At 35.4% G+C, this 13,618-nt stretch overlaps 1 protein-coding gene across 1 annotated transcript in view; it reads left to right on the top strand.

Moving 5' to 3' along the window:
* Nucleotides 1-13,618, top strand: part of RNF17 (ring finger protein 17) — a gene marked incomplete at its 5' end in the record, with an annotated part of 157,618 nt that overhangs the window by 125,690 nt on the left and 18,310 nt on the right. The window contains 3 exons of the mRNA XM_080798724.1: nt 701-826; nt 2,368-2,424; nt 6,012-6,128. Of these exons, the coding sequence (XP_080654850.1) occupies nt 701-826; nt 2,368-2,424; nt 6,012-6,128 (300 nt within the window). The remainder of the gene's footprint in view (nt 1-700; nt 827-2,367; nt 2,425-6,011; nt 6,129-13,618) is intronic.

Raw genomic sequence — 13,618 nt, 5'->3', positions numbered from 1 at the left:
AGAATTTTAAAGCTATTATCATAACTCCTTCTAAACAGTCATGAATTTCTTCTGATTCCTGCCATTTCTGGATTTTTAACAGAACTTCATTTCTTTACCTCTGGACATATCTTTTCTTTCTCCTTCTACTTAGTATAAATTATTAGTATCATCTAAAGGTGATGTAATTTTGTTCTGTTCCAATAACACTTTATTTATGAATACTTAAATTTGAATTTCATATAATTTCCACATGCAATAGAATATTATTTTTTTATTTTGTTCTCAACCATTTAAAAATGTAAAGATCCTTCTTAGCTCACACACCATACAAAAACATGTGGCAGGCCAGATTTGGTCCACAGACTGTGGCTTGGCAACGTGTGTTTAACATTGTGAGTTTTGTAAAGTGAGGCATCTCTTAAATTCATCTATACCTTCCTTCACTAATTCATTGCCTTACTGTAATTCTTTTATAAATAACTAGAAAACTCTCTACCTTATGGACATGTAAGCATATTTTAAAGAAACCATGGTAGTAGAATTGCTGTTTTATAACCTGCCAAAATACTAGGAAGAAAATTTTATGAAATAAGCAGCTAGCTAAACTGGTAATATTGTGGTCATTAGAAATCTAATTTCACATTTATCTACCCTAAAATTTAACCTTCAAACAGAATTTATTTTTATAGTAATAATCTTGTTTGTTGAACTTAAATAGGAATTACCTGAAAACCCATGGGAGAAATTATCTATTCATCTCTATTTTGATGGAATGTCACTTTCTTATTTTATGGCATACCATAAGTATTGTACTTTTGAGCATTCTGAAGAGATATTGAAAGAAGTAAGTGAGCTATTTTTCTATAAAAATCTAAACTATAGAAAAACAAATTTTGGATAAAATGTCATATAGCGCCTTACACTTCAAGTCTTTAGTACAGTTCTATGTGTCTGATACATTAAGAAAGTATAGAGAATTATAAATTATTTGTTGAGAAAGCAATATATCATGCTTTATAAACATCCTAAAAAAGACTTCAGTTGCACTAAGATTCAATTAATGTTTCATATTTTTAAACTTAGTGAAAAGGCCATATGTTATCTAATGTTGTTTGAATATAGAAATGTAAATTATAAAGTGCTAATAGAATTCACTCTCAGAAAAGGATTCTCTCAGCAGACAATTTTTTTCCTTTTATTTGACATTATAACATTTCCTCCATTTTGCCTTTTTACAGGAAACTCAGAGCTGGATTTAGAGCTTAATTTCAATTAATAGCCCTCTCCAGTTTCCCAGTGCTACTGTATCTTAATATTTTTAAAAACATAACTAGCCTATTATAGATATTTTTTCCCATTGCAAGATGCCATAAATACTTAATGGAAATGGGGAATTCATCATAAATAATAACATTAACATTTTATATAGCAAGGTACTTTTATTTCTAGACTTACAGTTTACTTGTCAGGTTTTTAAATATTCCTGTTCATAACAGTACACAACCAAACACTGAATGTTCAGTTCAATATAGAAAACTTTCTTCTTCACATAGAAACTGTGATATTACTTTATACACGGAATGCTTGTCAGTTTTTTTCTTATGAGCAGAAGGGTGTGTGTGGTATGTGTGTTGATGTGCATGCATGTGTATTTGTATAAATATCTGTTAAACTGGTTTTATAAAGATTACTAAGTCTCTCCCTTCCAGTGTGTATTCCATGTGCATGCATGTGTATTTGTATAAATATCTGTTAAACTGGTTTTATAAAGATTACTAAGTCCCTCCCTTCCAGTTGTACTCTTTAGTGTGAACGTTTTAAAAAAATATGTCAGAATTCCTTTTCTCTCATAATAAACTGCAGCTGGTCCTTGAGCAACACAGGTTTAAACTGCTTAGGTCCACTGACATGGATTTTTTACAGGACTGTAAATTTATTTTCTCTTCCTTATGATTTTCTTAATAACACTTTTTTTCCTCCAGGTTACTTTATTCTAATAATACATATATAAATCACATAACTTATGAAATATGTGTTAATCAACTTTTTGTTATTGGTAAGTCTTCCAGTCAACAGTACGCTACTAGTAATTAAGTTTTCAGGAAGTCAAAAGTTATATGTGGATTTTCACCCCTAACCCTCATGGTGTTCAAAGGTTAACTGTAATTACTATTGACATGTATTTAACATAATTTAAGTATTCTTACTATTGCACTATTAAGATTACTCCAGAACAGTAGATTTTCCTATAGTCAACACAAAATAACTAAATGAATGCCAACAAGAACATGCACCCAGTTTTTGGGGGGATGAAATATGAAAGTGCCTTAAAAATACTATATAGTTGAAGATGGTTTATTTATTAACAATACTATATTATTTCAGAAGCTAGAAGATTACAATAAAAAGTACGAGGATGAAAGATGGGAAATAAGATTTGAGGTAAGTTTCAACCCAAATATTTTGGAAACTTTGGACACTTCATCAGTACAAAGGATCTATTATAAGATCAGGAAGTAAGCATTTTCTTTTATTACGGCTTCATTGAGATATAATTTACATACTATAAAATATACCTTTTTAAACTGTACAATACAGTGGTTTTTTTGTATAGTCAGAGTTGTGCAGTCATCACAGCTATTTAATTCCACAACATTTCATCATCCCAAAAAGAAGCCCGTAGCAACAGGAGTCACTTCCCATTTTTCCCTTTCCCAGTGTCGTGGAAACCACTAATCTTCTGTCTCTCTGGATTTGCCAATTTTGGAAATTTTATAAAATAAAGAGAATCATATAATACATAGCCCTTTGTAACTGGCTTCTTTAGCTGGAATAACATTTTCAAGTTTCATTCACGTTGTAGTGTAGTATGTATCCTTCTTATTGCTGAATAATATTCCATTGTATGGATATACCACATTTTATTTATGCATTCCTCTGTTGATGGACAATCTGTTGGGTTTCTATCTTTTTGCAGTTGTGAATAAAGCTGTGAACATTTGCATATAAGTTTTTATGTAGACATCTATTTTTCCTTCTCTTTTGGTATGGACTTAATTCCTACTAGTGGAATTGCTTTATTTACCATTCTAAGGAACTACAAGACTGTTTTCCAAAAGTGATACACCATTTTACTTGTATACTAGGAATGTACAAGGTTCCATTTTTTTCCCATATCCTTATCAACACTTGTTATCTGACTTGTTTCTCACACATAGGTATAAAGTGGTATCTCATTGTAGTTTTGATGTGCTTTTCTCTCATGACTGATGATGGCGAGCATCTTATCATATGCTCTCTGGCCATTTATATATTTTCTTTGGAGAAATCTCTGTTCAAGTACTTTGCCCAGGATTTGACACCAAAAGCAAAGCCAACAGAAACAAAATTTTAACAAGTGGGACTACTTCAAACCAAGAAGCTTTTGCACAACAAAATAAAAAGGTGGCCTACAGATGGGAGGAAATATTTGCAAATCATATATCTGATAAGGCATTACTATCCAAAATATATAAAGAACTTATACAACTCAGTAGTAAAAAATAAACAATCTGATTAAAAAGTGGGCGGAAGAACTAAATAGACGTTTTTTCAAAGAAGACATACAGATAGCCAACAGGTACATGAAAAGGTGCTCAGCATCATCAGTCATCAGGGAAATGAAATTTAAAACCACAGTGTGGTATCACTTTACATATATTAGAATGACTGTCATCAAAAAGACAAAGAGATAAGAAGTGCTGGCAAGGACATGGAGAAAAGGGAACCATTGTGTACCAGTAGAGGGAATGTAAACTGGTACAGCCATTATGGAAAACAATATGGAGGTTCCTCAAAAAGTTAGAATTACCCTTCTCAATTTCACTTCAAGGTATATATCCAAAGGAAACAAAATCACTATCTTAAAGAAGTAACTGCACCTATATGTCCATTGCAGCATTATTTACAATAGCAAGACATGGAAACAGCCTGTGTCCATCAGTGGATGAATGGATAAAGATGTGGGGTGTGGGTGTATGTTATACACATACACATATATATATCTTTACACAATGAAATAGTGTTCTTTTCAGCCATAAAAAGGAAATCCTGCCTTTTGTGACAACATGGCTGGACCTTGAAAGTATTATGCAAAGTGAAGTAAGTCAAATACTATATGATCTCACTAATATGTGGAATCTTAAAAACTGAACTCAAATACAGAGAAAATATTGGTGGTTGCCAGGGATGAGGGGGTGGAGGAAATGGGTGAAGGCAGTCAAAAGATACAAACTTCCAAAATCCTGGGGGATGTAATATACAACATGATGACTATAGTTAACACTGTATTGTATATTTGAAAGTTGCTAAGAGAGTAGACCTTTAATGTTTTCATCAGAAAATGATTGGTGTTAGCTAAACTTGTGGTGTTCATTTTACAGTTATATACATATACTAAAATCATTATGTTGTATACCTTGCACTAATACAATGTTATGTGTGAATTATATCTCAATAAAACAAAAAAAAAAGGAAAATAAAAGTAGAAAATAATGAAAATAATTCCTCTGCCCATTTTTAGTTGGGTTGGTTTTGTGGAACTATAAGAGTTCTTTACATATTCTATACATAAGTCCCTTATCAGATACATGATTTGCAGATATTTCCTTCCATTCTGTGAGTTGTCTTTACACTTTATTAGTATCCTTTAAAACACCAAAGTTCTAGGGTTGTTTTTTTTTAAGATTTTATTTATTTACTAGAGAAAGAGTGAGCACAAATGGGGCAGAGAGGCAAAGAGAGAGGGAGAAGTGGACTCCTGGCTGAACAGGACCCTGAGATCATGACCTGAGCCAAAGGCCAACTGAGCCACCGAGATGCCCCTAAAACACCAGAGTTTTTAATCTTGATGAAGTCTAGTATATATGCTTTCTTTTTTCCACTTGTGCTTTTTGGTGCAGGAAGTAAGAGTTTTAATGAAAGCTCCAATTATTTATAAGTAGAATTTTATTTCTGTGATTATAAAAATAACAAATGTATTATAAAGTGCTTTGTAACAAATCAGTAATATAGCAGTTGGTAATCAGTGTTCACCGAATGCTACTAAGTGGTTCATATAGGTTTTGTTCTGTTTTGTCACCAGTTTGGAAATGTAAATAGTAATAAATTAATCTAGTTTGAATGTGATCATTTTACTTTTTATGCTAATTACCATATTTAAGACTCTTAAAACTTTCTTAAACACCACCCACATTTTTATATTTTTGTTTTTAACAACTGCTGACTACCAGGTTCCTCTTGGGAATCACCTAACTTTTTATTATTTTTTTTTCAGAGTTTAAAGAGAGCATACTTTTTTTTGATGATTTTAACTTATATCTTCTTTTGGCATTTCATGTATTATTTTAGGTTTTTTTTTTTTAAGACTTTATTTATTTATTTATTTGACAGAGCATAAGCAGGGGTAGTGGCAGGCAGAGGGAAAAGGAGACACAGACTGAGGGAGAGGAGGAAGCAGGATCTTGTGGGAGCAAGGAATCCAGTGTGGCACTCGGTCCCATGGGATCATAACCCAACCTGAAGGCGTTTGCTTAACCAACTGAGCCACTGAGATGCCCCATATTACTTTAGTCTTTACTGTAAAATATGTACTTACTCTAAAAATAAATGGAATACTATAGATATGTGAATAGAAAACTGTACCCCTTTCTATACCTCAAATAACTGAGTGGCAATTACTGTTAGCTGTTTGTTAGCCATTCTTCTGGAGTTTTATGTGTATAGGTAAATATGTATACATAAACATATATTTATATGAGTGTTTTAACACAAATTTTTTTTAATTGAGGGAACAAAAGGGTGTTAAAGGTCTTTACTCACATTTTGGTCCTACTAAAAACAATCATTTTGTGGTATCCATTATCTAAGAGAGTTTTCTTTCTGCTAATTGAAAATAAATTGGCAATGTAATGAATTTTATTGAATTTTAATAATGTACTGGATTTCTGTAATAGTCATTCTGAAATTTGAATTTATTTGTGATGCTTTAGGAATTGCTTTTGTCTGAAACAGAGACGCCTATTTTACCACCATATTTGCCTTCATCTCTGCCTCCCCCAGAAGAACTCTATGCTGTTCAAGTCAAGCACGTTGTTTCACCTAATGAAGTATGTAATCTAAATGATTAGTTGCTGATTGAAAATATAATAGGAAATCTTGGTCTTAAACTCTAGGTTTGACTCTTTATGCTTACATCCTCCTTTTTTTCAAATATCATTTAAATTCTAATTAATTAACATATACTGTAATATTGATTTGGGGAGTAGAATTTAGAATTTAGTGATTCATCACTTAGATATAACACCCGGTGGTCATCATAACAAGTACCCTCCTTAATACTTATCATCACGCATTTATCCCATCCCCTGCCATCAACTGTCAGTTTGTTCTCTGTAGTTAAGAGTCTCTAATAGTTTGCTTGCCTCACTCAATTTTTTCCCTTCCCCTATGTTCATATGTTTGGTTTCTTAAATTCCACATATGAGTGAAATCATATATTTGTCTTTCTCTAACTGACTTATTTCACTTAGCATAATATACTCTAGCTCCATCCATGTTGTTGCAAATGGCAAGATTTCATTCTTTTTGATGGCTGAGTAATATTCCATTATAAATATATACCATATCTTATTATCCATTCATCAGTCAGTGGACATTTGGGCATTCTCCATAGTTTGGCTGTTGTTGATAATGCTGCTGCATTATCAGAGTGCATGTACTCAAATCTGTATTTTTTTATCCTTTGGGTAGATAACAGTGCAATTGCTGGATCCTAAGGTAGTTCTACTTTTAGCTTTCTGAGGAACATCCATACTGTTTTCCAGAATGGCTGCACCAGTTTGCATTCCCACCAGCAGAGTAAGAGGTTTTCCCTTTCTCTGCATCCTTGCCAAAATCTCTTGTTTTCCTATGTTGTTAATTTTACCCATTCTAACAGGCATGAGGTTATATCTCATCATGGTTTTGATTTGTATTTTCCTGATGATGAGTGATGTTGAGCCTCTTTTCATGCTCCTGTTAGCCATCTGGATGTCTTCTTTGGAAAAATACTTGTTAATGTCTCTGCCTATTTCTTAACTGGATTATTTATTTTTGAAGTGTTGAGTTTGATAAGTTCTTTATAGATTTTAGATACTAACCCTTCATCAGATGTCATTTACAAATATCTTCTCCCATTCTGTAGGCTGCCTTTTAGGTTTATTGATCATTTCCTTCACTGTGCAGAAGCTTTTTATCTTGATGAAGTCCCAGTAGTTAGTTTTTGCTTTTGTTCCCTTGCCACCAGAGATGTGTCTAGTTAAGAATTTGCTGTGGCTAAGGTCAGACAGATTGCTGCCTTTGTAGTGCTCTAGGATTTTAATGGTTTCCTGTCTCACATTTAGGCCTTTCATCCATTTTGAATTTATTCTTGTGTATGGTGTAAGAAAGTGGGCCTCTTTCATTCTTCAGCATATGGGTGTCCAGTTTTCCCAACACCATTTGTTGAAGAGATTGTCTTTTTTCCATTGGATATACTTTCCTGCTTTGTCAAAGATTAGAGGGAAATTGGAAGGGGAGGTGAACCATGAGAGACTGTGGACTCTGAAAAACAACCTGAGGGTTTTGAAGGGGCGGGGGGGTGGGAGGTTGGGGGAACTAGGTGGTGGGTATTAGGGAGGGCACGTATTGCATGGAGCACTGGGTGTGGTGCAAAAACAATACTGTTACACTGAAAATTAAAAAAAAAAATTTTAAAAATTAAAAAGATTAGTTGGCCATACACTTGTGGGTCCATTTCTGGGTTTTCTGTTCTGTTCTATTGACCTACATGTCTGCTTTTGTGCCAGTACCATACTGTCTTGATGACTACAGCTTTATAATAGAGTTTGAAGTCTGGACTCGTGATGCCTCAGGCTTTGGTTTTCTTTTTCAGGATTGCTTTGGCTATTGGGGGTCTCTTGTGGTTCCATACAAATTTTAGGACTGTTTGTTCTAGCTCTGAAAAATTCAGGTGGTATTCTGCGTTGAATGTGTAGATTGCTTTGGGTAGCATAGACATTTTAACTATATTTACTCTTTCAATCCATGACCATGTAATATTTTTCCCATTTCTTTGTGCCAACTTCAGTTTCTTCCATAAGTGTTCTATAGTTTTCAAAGTACAGATCTTTAACTTCTTTGGTTAGGGTTATTCCTAGGTATCTTATAGGTTGGTGCACTTGTAAATGGGATCGATTCATTGATTTCTTTTTCTGCTGCTTCATTATTGGTGTATGGAAATGAAACAGATTTCTGTACATTGATTTTATATCCTGCTACTTTGCTGAATTCATATGTTAGTTTTAGCAATTTTTTTGGTGGAGTCTTTCAAGGTGTTCTACATAGAGGATCATGTCTGCAAATTGTGAAAGTTTGACTACTTCTTTGCCAATTTGGATACCTTTTTTTTTTTTCCAGTGTTCCAAGATTCATTGTTTATGTGCCACACCTAGTGCTCCATGCAATATGTGCCCTCTTTAATTTTTCTTTTTTTAAATAAATATTTATTAGAGCAGAATTAGAAAGGGCGCACGAGAGGAGAGGATGGGCAGAGGGAGAGGGAGAAAGAGACTCCCCAATGAGCAGGGAACAGGACATGGGGCTCATTCCCAGGACCCTGGGATCATGACCTGAGTCAAAGACAGATGTTTAATGGACACATCTGGGTGGCAACCCTGGATGCATTTTATTTGTTTTTCTTGTCTTATTCCTAAGGCTGAGATTTCCAGTACTATGTTAAATAGTAATGGTGAGAGTGGACATCCCTTTTTCCTGACAGTAGAGGAAAAGCTCTCAGTTTTTTCCCATTGAGGGTGATATTAGCTGTGGTTCCTTTGTGTATGGCCTTTATGATGTTGAGGTATCTTCCACCTCTCCTTTGTTAAGGGTTTTCATCAAGAAAATATGCTATATTTTGTCAAACACTTTTGCTGCCTCTATTGAGAGAATCATGTGGTTCTTATCCTTTCTTTTATGTGGTGTATCACATTGATTTGCAAATACTGGACCACGCCTGTAGCCCAGAAATAAACACCACTTGATTGTGGTGAATAATTATTTTAATGTAATGTTGGATTCAGTTTGCTGGTATCTTGTTGAGAATTACTGCATCCATGTTCATCAGGGATATTGGCCTGAATTCTCCTGTTTAGTGGGATCTTTGGTTTTACAATCAAGGTAATGCTGGATTCATGGAAGAAGTTTGGAAGTTTTCCTTCCATTTCTGTGTTTTGGAACACTTTGAGAAGAATAGGTATCACCTCTCCTTTAAATGTCTGATGGAATTCCCCTGTGAAACTATCTGGTCCTGGACTTGGCTTTGTTAGGAGAATTTTTATTACTGATTTAATTTCTTTTCTGGTATGGGTCTATTCAAATTTTTTATTTCTTCCTATTTTAGTATTGGTCATTTATATGTTTATAGGAATTTATCCATTTCTTCCAGAATTCCCAGTTTTTTGGCACATGATTTTTCATAATATTCTTATATTCCTTTTATTATATTAACATATGATGTATTTTTATCCCCAGGGGTAAAGGTCAGTGAATCGCCAGGTTTACACACTTTACAGCACTCACCATAGCACATACCTTCCCCAGTGTCTATAACCCAGCCTCCTTCTCCCTATCCCCCTCCCCCCGGCAACCCTCAGTTTGTTTTGTGACATTAAGAGTCTCTTACGGTTTGTCTCCCTCCCGATCCCATCTTGTTTCATTTTTTCCTTCCCTATCCCCCAAAGCCGCCATGTTACCTCTCAAATTCCTCACATCAGGGAGATCATATGATAATTCTCTTTCTCTGATTGACTTATTTCACTCAGCGTAATACCCTCTAGTACCATCCACGTCGTCCCAAATGGCATTTCTTTTGATGGCTGCATAGTATTCCATTGTATATATACACCACATCATCTTTATCTGTTCATCTGTTGATGGACATCTAGGTTCTTTCCATAGTTTGGCTGTGGTGGACATTGCTGCTATAAACATTCGGGTACAGGTGCCCCTTTGGATCACTGCATTTGTATCTTTAGGGTAAATACCCAGTAGTGCAATTGCTGGGTTGTAGGGTAGCTCTATTTTCAACTCTTGGAGGAACTTCCATGCTGTTTTCCAGAGTGGTTGCACCAGCTTGCATTCCCACCAACTGCCTTTCTCTGCATCCTTGCCAGCATCTGGTATTTCCTGACTTGTTAATTTTAGCCATTCTGACTGGTGTGAGGTGGTATCTCATTGTGGTTTTGATTCGTATTTTCCTGATGCCGAGTGATGTGCAGCACTTTTTCATGTGTCTGTTGGCCATCTGGATATCTTCTTTGCAGAAATGTCTGTTCACATCTTCTGCCCATTTCTTGATTGGATTATTTGTTCTTTGGTTGTTGAGTTTGATAAGTTCTTCGTAGATTTTAGATAGTAGCCCTTTATATGATATGTTGTTTGCAAATGTCTTCTCACATTCTGTCAGCTGTCTTTTGGTTTTGTTAACTGTCTCCTTGGTTGTGCAAAAGCTTTTGATCTTGATGAAGTCCCAATAGTTCATTTTTGCCCTTGCTTCCCTTGCCTTTGGCCATGTTCCTAGGAAGAAGTTGCCGCGGCTGAGGTCGAAGAGGTTGCTGCCTGTGTTCTCCTCAAGGATTTTGATGGATTCCTTTCTCACATTGATGTCCTTCATCCATTTTGATTCTGTTTTTGTGTGTGGTGTAAGGAAATGGTCCAATTTCATTTTGCTGCATGTGCCTGTCCAGTTTTCCCAACACCATTTGTTGAAGAGACTGTCTTTTGTCCCTTGGACATTCTTTCCTGCTTTGTCAAAGATTAGTTGTCCATAGAGTTGAGGGTCTATTTCTGGGCTTTCTGTTCTGTTCCATTGATCTATATGTCTGTTTTGTGCCAGTACCATACTGTCTTGAGGATGACAGTTTTGTCATAGAGCTTGAAGTCTGGAATTGTGATGCCATTAACTTTGGCTTTCTTTTTCAACATTCCTCTGGTTATTCGAGGTCTTTTCTGGTTCCATATAAATTTTAGGATTATCTGTTCCATTTCTTTGAAAAAAAAAAAGGATGTTATTTTGATAGGGATTGCATTAAACGTGTAGATTGCTTTAGGTAGCCCAGACATTTTCACAATATATATTCTTCCAATCCATGAGCATGGAACATTTTTCCATTTCTTTGTGTCTTCCTCAGTCTCTTTCATGAGTACTTTATAGTTTTCTGAGTACAGATTCTTTGCCTCTTTGGTTAGGTTTATTCCTAGGTATCTTATGGTTTTGGATGCAATTGTAAATGGGATTGACTCCTTAATTTCTCTTTCTTCTATCTTGTTGTTGGTGTATAGAAATGCAACTGATTTCTGCGCATTGATTTTATATCCTGACACTTTCCTGAATTCCTGTACAAGTTCTAGCAGATTTGGAGTGGAGTCTTTTGGGTTTTCCACAAAAAGTATCATATCATCTGCAAAGAGTGAGAGTTTGACTTCTTTGCTGATTTGATTGCCTTTAATTTCTTTTTGTTGTCTGATTACTGAGGCTAGGACTTCTAGTACTATGTTGAATAGCAGTGGTGATAAAGGACATCCCTGCCGTGTTTCTGACCTTTGGGGAAAAGCTCTCAGTTTTTCTCCATTGAGAATGGTATTCGCTGTGGGTTTTTCATAAATGGCTTTGATGATATTGAGGTATGTACCCTCTATCCCTACACTTTGAAGAGTTTTGATCAAGAAAGGATGGTGTACTTTGTCAAATGGTTTTTCAGCATCTATTGAGAGTATCATATGGTTCCTGTTCTTTCTTTTATTAATGTATTGTATCACATTGATTGATTTGCGGGTGTTGAACCAACCTTGCAGCCCTGGAATAAATCCCACTTGGTCGTGGTGAATAATCCTTTTAATGGACTGTTGGATCCTATCGGCTAGTATTTTGGTGAGAATTTTCGCATCTGTGTTCAAGGATATTGGTCTGTTATTCTCCTTTTTGATGGGGTCTTTGTCTGGTTTTGGGGTCAAGGTAATGCTGGCCTCATAAAATGAGTCTGGCAGTTTTCCTTCCATTTCTATTTTTTGGGACAGTTTCAGGAGAGTAGGAATTAATTCTTCTTTAAATGTTTGGTAGAATTCCCCAGGGAAGCCATCTGGCCCCGGGCTTTTGTTTGTTTGGAGATTTTTGATGACTGTTTCAATCTCCTTACTGGTTATGGTCTGTTCAGGTTTTCTGTTTCTTCCTGGTTCAGTTGTGGTGGTTTATATGTGTCTAGGAATGCATCCATTTCTTCCAGATTGTCAAATTTGTTGGCGTAGAGTTGCTCGTAGTATGTTCTTATAATTGTTTGTATTTCTTTGGTGTTGGTTGTGATCTCTCCTCTTTCATTCATGATTTTATTTATTTGGGTCCTTTCTCTTTCCTTTTTGAGACGTCTGGCCAGGGGTTTATCAATCTTATTAATTCATTCAAAGAACCAGCTCCTAGTTTTGTTGATTTGTTCTATTTTTTTTTTGTTTGTTTGTTTCTATTTCATTGATTTCTGCTCTGATCTTTATGATTTCTCTTCTCCTGCTGGGTTTAGGCTTTCTTTGCAGTTCTTTCTCCAACTCCTTTAGGTGTAGGGTTAGGTAGTATATTTGAGACCTTTCTTGTTTCTTGAGAAAGGCTTGTATCACTATGTTTTTTCCTCTCAGGACTGCCTTTGCTGTGTCCCACAGACTTTGAACAGTTGTGTTTTCATTATCGTTCGTTTCCATGATTTTTTTCAATTCTTCTTTAATTTCCTGGTTGACTCATTCATTCTTTAGAAGGATGCTGTTTAGTCTCCATGTATTTGCGTTCTTTCCAGTTTTCCTCTTGTGACTAAGTTCTAGCTTCAGAGCATTGTGGTCTGAAAGTATGCAGGGAATGATCCCAATCTTTTGGTCCTGGTTGAGACCTGATTTGTGACCCAGGATGTGATCTATTCTGGAGAATGTTCCATGTGCACCGGGGAAGAATGTGTATTCTGTTGCTTTGGGATGGAATGTTCTGAATATGTCTGTGATGTCCCTCTGGTCCAGTGTGTCATTTAAGGCCTTTATTTCCTTGTTGATCTTTTGCTTGGATGGTCTGTCCATTTCAGTGATTGGGGGGTGTTAAAGTCCCCTACTATTATTGTACTATTGTCGATGTGTTTCTTTGATTTTGTTATTAATTGGTCTATATTGTTGGCTGCTCCCATGTTAGGAGCATAGATATTTAAAATTGTTAGCTCTTCTTGTTGGACAGACCCTTTGAGTATGATATAGTGTCCTTCCTCATCTCTTATTATAGTCTTTGGCTTAATCTACTTTATCTGTTTCCACCAAAGCTTGCTTTTGATGTCCATTAGCATGGTAAATTGTTTTCCACCTCCTCACTTTACATCTGGAGGTGTCGTTGGGTCTAAAATGAGTTTCTTGTAGACAGCAGATTGATAGGTTTTGGTTTTTTATCCATTCTGATACCCTTTGTGTTTTGATTGGGGCATTTAGCCCATTTACGTTCAAGATAACTCCTGAAAGATATGAATTTAATGCCATTGTGTTGCCTGTAAGGTGACCATTACTG

The sequence above is a fragment of the Martes martes genome, assembly GCF_963455335.1.
Source record: "Martes martes genome assembly, chromosome: 3".
NCBI lineage: Eukaryota > Metazoa > Chordata > Mammalia > Carnivora > Mustelidae > Martes > Martes martes.
Note: the sequence above shows the minus strand (reverse complement) of the source record. Positions and strands in the feature narration are given on the sequence as shown.